General features: G+C 42.0%; 1 protein-coding gene across 4 annotated transcripts in view; it reads left to right on the top strand.

Annotated features, from left to right (window-relative positions):
- Positions 1-14103, top strand: part of EXOC2 (exocyst complex component 2) — a 111561-nt gene that overhangs the window by 32962 nt on the left and 64496 nt on the right. For all 4 annotated transcript variants that reach the window (XM_084850468.1, XM_084850469.1, XM_084850470.1 and 1 more), the window contains exons 9-11: positions 94-175; positions 945-1047; positions 5305-5423. In XM_084850468.1, coding sequence (XP_084706594.1) covers positions 94-175; positions 945-1047; positions 5305-5423 — 304 coding nt within the window. The remainder of the gene's footprint in view (positions 1-93; positions 176-944; positions 1048-5304; positions 5424-14103) is intronic.

Below are 14103 nucleotides of genomic sequence, written 5' to 3'. Positions count from 1 at the left end.
TTTGATACTTTAAAATATGGTATGCATGCGATTATGTTATCCCCCAAATTACAATACATTTTTTAATATGAATCTTTTTTGTTTTTTTTTAAGGGAGACTATGATGTAGTCATTAATGACTACGAAAAAGCAAAGTCATTATTTGGGAAGACTGAGGTTCAAGTATTCAAAAAATGTGAGTTTTTAATTTTGTTTACATTAATTGTAGTTTTAGGGGAAGATCGACCGTACAGAGCAAACTGACGAGTCTTATGTCGGCTTTATCTTTATGCCAAACATTTTGCAACATCCAGAATATCTAATATCTCTGGCAAATTTTCTATTACAGGAATTTACACTATTTTGCTAGTAGTCCTTTTCACATTATGTGACATGAAACAGGTTGAGTTGTGGGATGTCCTTTTGGGGAGTATTTGTTTTAAAGTAAAGTTCAAGAGTTGTAGCCTGCAGTTGTGTAAAATTATTTAATACTCATCTTTCTAGACTAAAATTAAAATATAAATTGCTTCTGCACTTAGCTGGAGTGCAGAAAAAGGTTCTGAATTCTGGTACGATTTTTCTCTCACTCTCTTCATATTGTTGTATATTAAATGTGTTTTTATGTACTGCACGGTATATATTTCTAGATCTATAAATAAACTGTCACTTTAACACTGAAACAGAATGAGATGAAATCAGTGATAACATAAATTAAAAGGCTTTGACTGAATAAGTAAGAGAAATTCCAGATTCATCTTCCAGTGAAGACTAGACAGGAAGACTGAGAACTATCAAATATAATTGAGGAAGAAAGTGTTAACAAGGTGATAGTGGTATAATATTATGCAGTTTTGACTAATATAAAATATAGGTAAAATAGATTAAACTTTAGCTTTCTACAATTTATGTTCATGAGATTTTATGCTAAGAAAAACAACAATTTTCTTTTCTTTTTTAAACCATAGATTATGCTGAAGTAGAAACACGTGTTGAAGCATTAAGGGAACTTCTTCTGGAGAAATTACTTGAGACTCCATCAACGTTGCATGACCAAAAGCGCTATATAAGGTGAGACTTCTTATGTTGTTTGTCTTCTATTACTTCATTCTGTAGACAGGAATATTTCCTTGGTAATACTTTTACAACATGGGGAACCTCTTACCTACAGTTGAATTTTATATCCAGAGTTTCCCCTCCACAAATTGGAAGGGCTCATTCCAATGGCAGAAGGAACTGGGATCCAAAGGAAGCTCCCCACTGGAGGAATGGGGTGGGGTAGTTTTTGCTGATTCTTTCTCTCCCCCCGTCCCCTTTGATGGCTTTTCCTGATCAGGTAATATTTTCAGCCTTTGCAAAGATGTCTTAATTAAGGAATTTGTTTGTGGTTTAGGCTATAGGGCCTCCTAACCTACTTTTAGGTAGAACCCATAACATATGTGGGTGAAATCTGTGCCATTTTATGTGCAGGTATGTCCTGAAACACAAAAGATAAAATGTTCACAATTTTTAGTGTAGCCTACACAAATTAGGCACCCCCAAAGAGTCCTTGCCTCCACCACCATATGTTCTGTTTACATGATAAGGTACATGGCTGACACCAATGCTATTTTATGTGGAAATGTGTTCTATATATAAAATATCAAGTCTCTTATAATTTTACATAGGCCTTTGCATATCAGACACTCTTTTTGCATATAATGAACATGACTGAAAACTGTACTATTTTATTCTTTACAAAATATTGCCATCCCCCAAAATTAGGGCTATATTTATTTTAATGTACCTTACCCAAATGGGATGACCTCAGAGGACCTCCCTTTAGTGTACAGCGTAAGGTTTATGGCTGAAACCTATTACATGTTATATGACTATTCCCTGACACATGAAATAGACCAACCTCCCCCAACCTGGTACTCTCCAATGTAACACCATCATAAAAAGGCATCCTGGGCATTCAGGAAATTACCGACCAGTTAGTGAGTAAAGGTACTATGAGGAAGCATAGAGAAGAACAAGTCTTGCTAAAGAAAGATGAGCATGGTTTCTGCAAAAGTAAGTCCTGACTCACTAAAACTCCCAAGTAGTCTTAGGAAGCATGTGGCTAATGATCTACCATACTTTGTATATTTGGACTTTCAAAATGTTCTTAATGACATCCCTTGTCAATGGCTCCCAAGTAAACTTAACAGTCATCAAGTAAGAGGATGGATCCTCTTGTGGATCATAATTTATTAAGGAACAGGAAGAAGAGAATAGGAATAAATGGATGGTTCTTTCAATGTAGGGAAGTAAGAAGCAGGGTCCTCCAAGGATCTGCATTGCATTTTTAATTTGTCCCAGGTACTTCGGCTTGTCTCTCCCCCAACAAGCCAAAGTCATAACTCAACAACAAATGGTGGGTTCTGACTGGTGTGTTGCAGGGGAGACAAGCCAGACATGCCTGAAAGGTCCATTGTTTGTTTAGCCACTCCCACTTGCAGCATGTATCAGCGGAAGCACACTGTATCCACAATAACCCACAATGTTTTAAAAAATGTGGGTTATCATGATGTGTGAACCAGGCTATTTTATCAGATAGGCAAAGCTATGATGGGCTGCTGGACTACACAAGGAATGTTCTACAAGATGTAAAACCACAGGGTCTTGCCTTATAAGCTTGGAGGAGCAGGGGGCGGGGGAGACACCGGAGTGTTGTGTGTATTTCAGATACAACTGACAAGAAAAAACCTTGAAAAACTGAAGTGTGTGTTTAGCAATACATCATTCTAAAAAAAGGCTAGTAATATGCTTAACTTTGTTTATAATATTTGTCAGGTGGAGCTGTGAAAGCCCCTTTATTAGGACAGTAGGAACATTGATCCCTCACAGCTAGTATTCTGGACACAGTGTTTGCCTCTCATCCCCAGTGGTTGTGTAAATGGCAGTGAGAGTACGGAGAAACAGCATTGTCTCTTTTAGCTCCTGGTTTGGGGAGAGCTTACCTGGGTCAAAGATCCCATTCCTGTTGCAAGGGAGTGGGCCCTCATGCACCCCATTACCATTACCACACGTATTATGTATGGTGTGACACACATGCTCCTCTTAGACAGCTGTATGCACAGATGCCTGAACTGTGCACTTTTTCCTCCTCAATAAAGAGGTGAAAAATCGCACCTTTTGGCTCTCCTAACCTGCAAGTGTTCACATCACAGATTATATCAGCCTTCCCCAACCTGGTGCCCTCCAGATGTTTGGGGCTTCAGCTTCCAGCATTTCTTACCATTAGCCATGGTGGCTGGGGATGATGAGAGCTGAAGCCCAAAACATCTGGAGGGCTGAATTATGTTATGAGCATGATGTCAGGAAGTTGGCCTGCTTTTCCTTCGCAGAACAGGATTTGGCTCAGGTGAGCATCTGAATGAAGGTCCTATGTACGTCCTCTCTCTCTAACCTCAACCTGTGAAGATGGATAATGAACAAATGTTCTCTTGCCAAACACTTTATGACAGCTCAGCTTGCTTAGGTAACTGGAGCTGACCCAAGAGCTTAAAGAGTGTTTCAGTGACTTCCCTCTCTCCATGCGAGATGTAAGGGAAATGAAGAGGCAGCACAACTGAGTGAAATGGAAATATGCAGCGAGGCAAAGCAGACAGCGGGAGGAGCTGCACCCCAAGATGTTGTATACTATCTAATATTTTACAAAGCTCCTTCTCCTTATCTCTCTCTATAAGGGATTGGATAAATTAGTTTACGTTGCCTTTTCAGCTTTTTGTTGAAAGGACAGAAATCTTGAATTTTGCCAGAGTTAAAGAAATGTGCTCTGGCTTAACTATATCCTTTTATTTATATTATGCCAAACCCCCAACAGCCATATACTTAGTGAGGACTTAATGAGGCTTAAAACAATTCAGTTTGCTTTGGTATGTTACCAGGATACGAGTGATACAAGTTGTCTGCCACAACTATTTTTTTTTTTTTTACATTACTGTGCATTTGTAATAGAGGATTGTCCTTAGTTTCTGTCCCAGGATCTGAGGCACATAACAGAGCAAACTTACAAGTGTAAGTCTGGTCAGTTTCAGGTGGGGGAATGTCTAGGAACTCAATGTGCATCAGCTTGAGTTCTATTGAAGTAAAGTAGGTTAGAAATGTAATACTGAAATAAATAATAGTTTATGGCTGCCTTTTCTACTGTATAGACTACTATAGCCTTGAAAAATAGTGTAGTGGTACTAGTGCAAAGCCCTACAAAAAAAGACTGTGATGTGAACAATATGAGTCTGCAATAGCACAGTGGAGCAAAAGAAAAAAGAAAAAAAGAAATTGAATCATCGTAAGCCTATTGCATTTCCATCTCTAGACAATTTCCTCATTTTTCAAATTCAAATTATTTGTATTAATAATTGCACAAGCATGTGGTATATTCCTGTATTGGTACAATACAGTAACCCCCTACCACTGAAGGGTTTGGGGGGGGTTTGTATTTGGATGCTTAAAGCTTTGTGAATATGACACTTTTTGAAATGACTATATGTTTGCATTTGTAACCAACTTTGCTCTCCAAATACCTGAGGTTGGCTGCCTTTCTTATTCTGCTTGGGAACAGGACTTGAATTACTCAGAAGCCTGTAACACAGGCTGGTACATTTAGGCTGCAATCCTATACCCACTTACCTGTGTAGTAAGCCCCATTGAACTCAGTGAGGCTTACTTTTGAGTAGACATTCGTAGGATTGCACTGCCAACTCTAATTTGCTATGGGTCCACATCATCAGATGCAGTGCAATGCTGAGCTGTAGGAATAGATCCATACACGTAGGTTTGCGGGGCTGGGGAGGGTGAACACTGATGTCAGATGGAAATGAATTGCAGGAAGTATAAACAGTGTTAAATGTGTTATTAACAGCCATTCACAAAACAGTTGCTATTGACACAAACATCATTGCATTCATTAGTTAATTAACACAATTAGTAGAATAAAGCACCATGCAGCTCAGGATAACACTACATGCATCTGATGGATTTTAGTGGACTTTACTGCATAAGCTTTCAAGGACTAATCAATTCATTAGTCTTTAAGGTACTACAATGCTCTTCGTTGTTTTTCATTGTAGTAGTGGGTTAGACTCCTGTACTTACTTACTTGGGAGAAAGGCCATTGAACTCACTGGGACTTACTTTTGAGTAGATATAAGATTGCAGTGTTCATGGTCTACTGATATTCAAGTCTTTAGATATGTTTCTTTCAGAATTCTGATAGCCCCCTTTATCGAGTGTTTGAGCAGGAGGGAAGAGGAGGGCTCAAACAAGTGTCAAATCTGAGTCCTCAATATTCTAATATTACAGATATCTTTCTGATCTCCACGCAGAAGGGGACCCAGCTTGGCAATGTATCGGTGCCCAACATAAATGGATCCTTCAGCTTATGCACAACTGTAAAGAGAGCTATATTAAGGAACAGAAAGGTAAATGTATTTCTGTTTTGGAGAGGTGCCTCTGCTTGCCCTTACAGTGCAATATAGGTTTTCTGTCTCTTTGGGCAGCTTTAATGTACGTACATTTTTCATTTATAAAATTTTGATCAGTCTTATTTCAAAATTTGATTCATCATTTTTTCTATGAATTTTTGCAATCTGAGAATTGTTCTACTACCCCCCTTCTCAGTAGCAATGATATCCATCTACTGCTTTTATTGCCATTCCCTTTCTTCTGGTAACCAAGACAAGCAATACCTGCTTACTTTGATTTGAGTAGGCATATAGACTGTCCTGTCCTTAAAATGGTGCCATAAGCAAGTGAATCAAGCAGGGAGAGACTGATCCTAGTTTCATATCCTGGTTAGTAAGCAGGGGTTAAACCACAATTTCACAGTTCAGGTAACAGAAAACTGTGGGTTAAAGAAGTCACAGTATCAGCACAGAAGCTTGGCATGCGATGGGAAGGGAGATGTTGGAGTTTGCAGACACATGACTTGTTCTTGAGCGGATAAACCACAGTTTTCTCAGATAGTGTGAGGAAGGCATCCCACGATGGGTTAACTTCCCCTATTGCCCAGGGAAAAGCAAGAACAGATTTTTAAGTACTCTATTGGTCTCAGGCTCCTCCTTGTCCGTTCATACCTTCTTTTCACACAGGAAAGAGCTATTTCTCATCTCTTCTCCTTAAAAAAGCTACTTCTATTATTACTATCATTCTTCTGGCTATAAAAGCTTTCCTAGCATCTCCTTCTTTAAAAACAAAACAGAAAAAAACTTATTTTAGTTTCGGTTTATTCTGCTGCTCCTTTTTCACCCTGTATTATGGCTCCACCAGTGAAGAAATCAAACTCCAAGGCTGCAATCAACGACTCATGCAAAGGTAGTCAGAAAAACGCAGAAAACCAAGAGCATGGTGTCCTTACCTCCTGCAAGGAGTGCATGTTTGCTGATGACACCCAAGATGATAGGCTCCAAGATAACCAGCTTGCTAACTCATGCCACCCACTGAATCTTGTCAGAGCTCCAGTCCAGCTGTGAGGGAGACGACTGAGGTCAAAGGAGTCATGGCGCTTCCATCAGCCAACCATGCCACCCTCTCCCGAGACAACATGCAGCCTGCAATTAGACTTGATACAGGCTCGGAAGAGGTTGAAAGGGGGCAGCAGGAATCAATGCCAGACCTGCAAAACAGGTGAGAACACTTAATGATTCTCTCCCCCTGCCCAGCTTGAGGATTCCAGACAAACTAGACAGGCGGCCATTTTGGAAAGCCATTTCAGTTTCTCCCAGCAGGACAAAGCCGCCATTCCCTTCACCTCTTATAGAATCATAGAATAGTAGGGTTGGAAGGGGCCTACAAGGCCATCGAGTCCAACCCCCTGCTCAGTGCAGGAATCCAAGTCAGAGCATCCCTGACAGATGGCTGTCCAGCCTTGTCTCGAATGCCTCCAGTGTGGGAGAGCCCACCACCTCCCTAGGTCATTGGTTCCATTGTCGTATTGCTCTAACAGTCAGGACGTTTTTCCTGATGTTCAGCCGGAATCTGGCTTCCTGTCACTTGAGCCCATTATTCCGTGTCCTGCACTCTGGGATGATCGAGAAGAGATCCTGGCCTTCCTCTCTGTGACAGCCTTTCAAATACTTGAAGAGCGCTATCGTATCTCCCCTCAGTCTTCCCTTCTCAAGGCTAAACATGCTCAGTTCTTTCAGTCTCTCTTCATAGGGCTTTGTTTCCAGTCCCCTGATCATCTTTGTTGTCCTCCTCTGAACCCTCTCCAGTTTGTCTGCATCCTTCTTAAAGGGTGGTGCCCAGAACTGGACACAATACTCCAGATGAGGCCTAACCAGTGCTGGGTAGAGGGGAACTAGTACTTCCTCGGATTTGGAAGCTATGCTTCTATTAATGGAGCCCAAAATAACATTGGCTTTTTTTGCAGCCATATCACATTGTTGGCTCATATTCAGCTTGTGATCGACAACAATTCCAAGATCTTTCTCGCTTGTAGTGTTGTTGAGCCAAATATCCCCCATCTTGTAACTGTGCATTTGGTTTCTTTTTCCTAGGTGCAGAACTTGGCATTTATCCCTATTCAATGTCATTCTGTTGTTTTCTGCCCAGCACTCCAGTCTATCCAGATCACTTTGAATTTTGTTTCTGTCTTCCAAAGTATTAGCTATCCCGTCCAATTTGGTGTCATCTGCAAATTTGATCAGCATTTCCTGCACCTCCTCCTCCAAGTCATTAATAAACATGTTGAAGAGCACTGGGCCCAGGACTGAGCCCTGCGGTACCCCACTCGTTACCTCTCCCCAGTTTGAGAAGGTCCCATTAAGCACTCTTTGAGTCCGATTCTGTAGCCAACTGTGGATCCACCGGATCGTTGTTTCATCTAGCCCACTTTGAGCTAGTTTGCTCATCAGGATATCATGGGGCACTTTGTCGAAAGCTTTGCTGAAGTCGAGGTATATGATGTCTACAGCATTCCCACAGTCTACAAGGGAGGTTACTTGATCAAAAAATGAGATCAGATTCATCTGGCAGGACTTGTTTTTGACAAATCCATGTTGGCTTTGAGTAATCACTGCATTGTTTTCAAGGTGCTTCCAGATGGATTGCCTTATCATCTGCTCCAGAATTTTCCCAGGGATTGATGTCAGACTGACTGGTCTGTATTCAGTCTATTGGTTCCAATCTACAACAATAAAAGGCCACTACCCCCATAATGAACATGTCTTGAATCGATAAATCAGTACTTTCCTAACTCACCATGGTAGTGCTAGGTAACTTGACAGATCATTTATTAGATAAGCAAGCTGCTACGACAGGCTGTGTACAGAAGCGGGTTTGCGACACACACATTTCTGATTCTCCTCATCCTCCTCCAAATCCTTAAAAGAGAAAGACTTCTAACTCAAAAGGACCCAGCCCTATTCCCACTGAGCCACACCCAGATAGTTTTTTTTTTTCATGCTTTCACAGCAGGAGGTCAACTCTGAAGGGGAAGAAGGGGAATGGTCAGACATAAAACTACATTTTATCCAACAGGACCAGAGAAAAAACAACTATCCAGAGGAGCTGTGGTATTCCCAGAACTTCACCAGAGAGGTACCCTTTCCTAACTCTTGCAAAGAAGACATTACTAAAAGAGGAATGGAAATCATCCCTTCAGGGGAAGAAAGGCGCTAATACCGCACAAAGATTTTATACACTTTTACAGGATGTCATGGAAGAATATCAAACATCTCTTGTAGATACTCCCATGATGGCACTCCTGTCTGGGGCAATCATGCCAAAAGACACAGATGCTCCCCTTAAAGACCAGGGTGAAAGAAGGTCTGATGCAACATTAAAGAAAGCTCATGAAGCATCAGCCCCAGCCCTGTGGGCATCAGCAGTTTCCTCATACTACGCTAGAGCTTCTTTACAATGGACAGAGAATATTATAAACAATAAAGACTTAAATCAGACTACCTTCTGTAGAGAAAGACTTAACCTTGCAGAATCTTTTGCTTTCTTAGCCAGCGCCACACAGGATGCACTTCAATTTAATGCACGCTCCATGGCAGCCACCACTGTGGCTCAACTTTCCATCTGGCTAAAGCACTGGAACATAGATATTACTTCCAGAGGAAATTTCTGCTGAACCATCTTCTTTCCAATCAGCCAAAACCGGACGCCAGCAATTCCTCCTAGCATGGGAACAATCAACATCAGACTACTGGATCTTAGTCACCATCAGCAAGGGTTACCACAATGAATTCTGGGAAGATTCACCTCCCAGATTAATTCCATCACCAACATCATGCTCCACCACCAAAAAGCATATAATTTCAGAAGCAGTACAGCATCTACTTCAGATAGGGGCCATAGAACAGGTTCTACCTCAAGAAAAAGGCAAAGGCATCCACTCAATCTTTTTCACAGTTGCCAAAAAAAAAAAAGACAGAGGATGGCAGGCCATGCTGGATCTCAAATACCTCAACAAATTTGTCAAGTACAGACATTTTTGCACGGAAACACTTCAAACAATCAGAGAAGCCGTTCATAAAGAATTTCTTACATCAATCGACCTCACCAAAGCTTATCTCCCTATTCTAATCTCCTTATGTTACAGATGATTCCTGCGTTTCACCTCCCAAAATCAGCACTTTCAAAACAGAACCATGCCCTTTGGCCCTGTGTCTTCACCAAGATCATGGTATCCCTGGTTGCCCATCTACACCTAAAAAGAGTGCACATCTATCCTTACTCTGGACGACCTACTCATCCGGTCCCCCTCCAGTCACAAAGCTTCACTGTATCGTTCCCTAATGGTCACCTGCCTCCGTCAGCAGGGATTCATCATAAACAGGAAAAAGAGCCAGCTTACACCAACACAGTCTCTGCTCCACCATACTCAACACCACTAAGGGCTACCTGTTAGTCTCTCCAGACAGAGTGCTCAAACTACAAACTTGAATCAAAGACCTCTCAACATCAACACAATGCAGACTTAATGGATCTGGCACACCCACTGGGCCTCATGATCTCATGCCTTAGCATTGTTCCATGGGCCAGACAGTATTCTTGCCCCTTACAGAGGCCACTACTACCCTTCCAGCCCCAGATTGCCAGAAAAAAAAATCACCTAATCCACCTAACTCACCAACTCAAGAGCTTTTCTTCTTTGGTAGCAACACCTCCCAAAAGTTCAGATAGGCACACTGTTCCAGGAACCATGCAAGTTTGCACTGACTACAGATACCAGCCTTGAGGTATGGGGGCCCACTGCAATAGCCACATAGCCTAAGGGAAATGGCAGCTATCAGACAAGAAACACAGCATCAATTGGCTAGAACTCAGAGCAATACCTTTGGGCCTGAAACAAAGGCCATAATAAATCACCAAGGAGGATCCAAATCTCGCTCACTTTATGAAGAAACCCAGTCCCTGCTGCTGTGAGCAGAGTAGAATCTAGCCTAAATCTCAGCTCAGCACATCAAAGGGACACTGAACCACAGGGCGGACTACTTGAACTGATGACAGGTAGACCGAGGGGTAGGGGGGAGTGGAACCTGCATCCTTCAGTATTTCAGGAAATTCAGCACTGCTTCACTGTGGACCTATTTGCCTCACAACACAACCACAAGCTCCCAAGATTCCACACTTATGGAATAGAAGGAATAGTTGCACTGAGCCTCAGTTGGCCAAAGGAGAGACTCTAAGCCTTTCCACTAATCCCGATTCTTGCAAGGGTGCTGCAAAAGATCAGACAGGAACAGGTGACAGACCTCTTGATAGCCCCATTCTGGCCACGCTGACCATGGTTCTCCAAACTCCTGTACCTGGCACAGCAAGAGTATAGTTCCTCCCTCAGAAAGCAGATCACCCAGGGCCCAGTTTTTCACTCAGATCTGGGATGGCTTCAATTAGCTGCATGGCTATTGAAAGATCCATCTATTCCAAACTAGGCTATCTGGAGGCAGTCATAAATATCCTGCTGGCATCCTGCAAAGAATCCACATCATGCATATGGTGGAGAAAACCTTGGAAGGTTTTCTCCAGATGGCACAGGAGAAAAAAAGATCAGTACCCAAACAGCAGGCATCAAAAAACTTCTCCTCTTCTTCCAAGCAGGCCTTGACTTGGGCCTAAAACCTGGCACCTTGTATAGGCAGCCATCAGCCATCTCTTCAGTTCTATCCAAACCAAGTTCCCCTCCATTAAGCACACACCCTCACCTTTCATGATTCCTCCAGGGAGTCTCTCTGATAAGCCCTCCCACACTTCACAGATTCCTAACACGGAGCCTACATGTGTATCTCTATATTAACAAAAGCTTTTAAACCACTTAAATCTGTACCACTTGGAATATTGTCTCAAAAAGTCTTATTCCTGGTAGCTGTTACTTCTGCACACAGCATATCAGAAATATCAGCCTTTTTAGTAAGTAAAGGGCTCATCAACTTTCAAAAAGGCACGGTGATCCTCAGGATGGATCTGACGTTCATCCCAAAACTTAACATCTTGTTTCACAAGTCTTGGGAGCTGATCCTACCCTCCTTCTGTCCAAATCCCTCTCGCCCACAAATTGAACGTACACAGGGCAGTAACTTTAAATGAACCCAGTCCTTTAGACAACCTGACAGCTGTGGGCAAAAAACTATCCAGATCTATATTAGCTAGATGGTTAAAAACATGCATATTTCTGACATATGAGGCAGCATGCCTCCCCAAACCTCCTCTCCATGTTACAGCTTACTCAACTAGATCAGCAGCCACCTTGGTCACTTTAAGCACCAATGCATCTTTGGCAGGAACTTGGAAAAATTGAAATTCTTTCATTAGACTTTATAAAATCAACACATACATGTCTGCAGATGCTTCCTTTGGTAGGAGGGTACTCCAGAAGGAGCTAGCATCACAATAGACTTAGTTAATTCAGAAATCTTCTCCCCACCCGAATTGGTAGTTCGCTTTAGCACATCCCATTGTGCGATGCCTTCTTCACACCAACCTGGAGAATGGAGCATTTGTACTTACCGATAAGGTTCCTTCTGAAGGCATCCAAAGGCATCCCAACCGCAGCCTTGTTTTTCACTGAGTCTGTACATACACAGTTCTACAACAGCTTACTTCTACACCCTCAAGCTGGTCCTTCTCCTGCAGGGCTCTAGTCATTTATTCTTTCAGATGTAAGAACTGTCTTAATATTAACTGCATGGCCTTGTGGTCTTTGTTATGACTCCACCTGCAAGAGTATCAACTTTTCTCTCTTTCTGAGCTATAGGCACGGACGGCAAGGAGGAGCCTGGGACCAATAGAGTACTTTAAAATCTGTCATGTGGTCCCTGCTTTTCCCTGGGCAATAGGGGGAGTTAATCCATTGTAGGATGCCTTCCACACACCAGCCCAGAAGGAACCTTCTCAGTAAGTACCAGTGTTTCGTTTATTGACCCAAGATCATTACGTGTGAACTTAGCGGGAGACTCCGTATATTGGTAGACATGCCAGCACTTATTTCTCCTATGGTAATATGGGGGGGCTGATCTGACTGTGATCACTGCTTCTCTCTTTTTTCTCATGGCAGTGTGAGACCCAAAGAGCTGAAACTGGCTCCCACCCCCAAAATTGTGTAGCACAGCAAACATGCAAATAGTTCAGAAAAGCTGTTTGAGGATATCTGTAGAGAAGCCTCAAATTAATCCTAGCCATGTTTGAGATAATGCTCATTCCTATGGAATGTTTTAAGCACTTTTGCAAGATTTTTGACTTTGAGAGGCAGACAATCTGCTAGGACTTGGGTTGGAGCATATTTCTCAAGCAAATCATTGCATTATTTTCTGTTCCTGTAGCAAGGCTGTATGTTTCACTTTAGTGCTAACTTACCAGTAGCTCTGCCTAAGTGCTAGGAAATGAGACAGATCCTTACCCTTTCTTCTCTTCTACTAGACTTCTATTCACCTTGCAATGAATGATCTATCTTTGTTTGATCAGACAGGCCAACATGGCTTGTGTCAAAGGAGCCTTTTCAATTTGTTATCCTAGCAGCTGGTTCTCCTCTGTTGCCTTTGCATACTGTACATCTGGAAGAAGGCCTCTTGCAGCTGGGAGCTATTTCATGTCTAACCCACATCCCCCATTCCTAATAGAAATATTCTTTTAACAGCGAATGTCAAGTGAAGCCTTAATGCAATATCGGAAATTAAAATATTAATCATTACAGAGCTTGACATTTGTTTCTAGAGTCTTCAGCAGCTTAGCAGAGTTTTAACAACTTTTGAGGTAACTCTAATCTACTTCCCTTGGTTCCTTCTTAAAATGAAATGAACCTGACTACAAGTTCATATTTATTTAAATCTGTATATTGTACTTCTTAAACTTTAAAAAGGTGTAATAATAGGAAAGTTCAGCACTTCTAAACTGGACGCTTTGTGTTGAAGTCTACAGAAGAGTATCTACATAAGCCCTGTTCAAATTAAACTAGTTCCAGTGACTCTGAATTTCAAGCAGCTTAATTAAGGCCTGCAGTCAAAAGCACATGTTGTATAAATAGATTTGCTCATTTCAGTGGGGCTTATTCCATTCCCTATTAAGGCATGTCAAAATTGGTGCAGATCTGCAGGTTGGTCATCAGCTTCATGCCAAAATGAAACTAAACTGTGCACGCTTACTGCTTCCCAGAATTTAGCCTCCATAGAGGTAAGTTCACTTTGCAGCCCCTTGACTAGGGTTCAGGATAGTTGCTTCCCACTTCTGTGTTGGAGGGAGAGCAGCAGCAAGTAAAGCCATAGCTGAGTAGCCGGACCCTCCCTCCCCCACCCCCTATCTTTTAGCCACTATAACCAAAGAGGATGCTTCTTATACAGCATCTAAAACAGCAACTGGTCCTGGCAAGTGAGGCCAAGTTATGTAGCTTATCTTGTTTAAAACCAACAAAACCCTAAAGCACATTTACTGCAGTGTTTGTCAAATACAGAGAGACATACACCAGGAGAAGAAGAAAGGACTGCTCATTCAAAAAATAGCATCAAGAATGAAGTTCATGGACAGTTGACAGTTCTGCTGCCCCCACAGTGGCTTCATGAGAGTGCTAGAGCGGTAGCATCAGTCTGTGTGCCACTTGCTTTGGCTTACAGCACTGGTACATAAGTTGTCACCTTGCACTGGCATTAGAGACTTCGTCCA

Source organism: Heloderma suspectum, chromosome 4, assembly GCF_057233095.1.
Source record: "Heloderma suspectum isolate Gila_16-S chromosome 4, 16-S_ref, whole genome shotgun sequence".
Taxonomy (NCBI): domain Eukaryota; kingdom Metazoa; phylum Chordata; class Lepidosauria; order Squamata; family Helodermatidae; genus Heloderma; species Heloderma suspectum.
The sequence above is the reverse complement of the archived record's forward strand: the minus strand, read 5'-3'. Positions and strand labels throughout refer to the sequence as shown.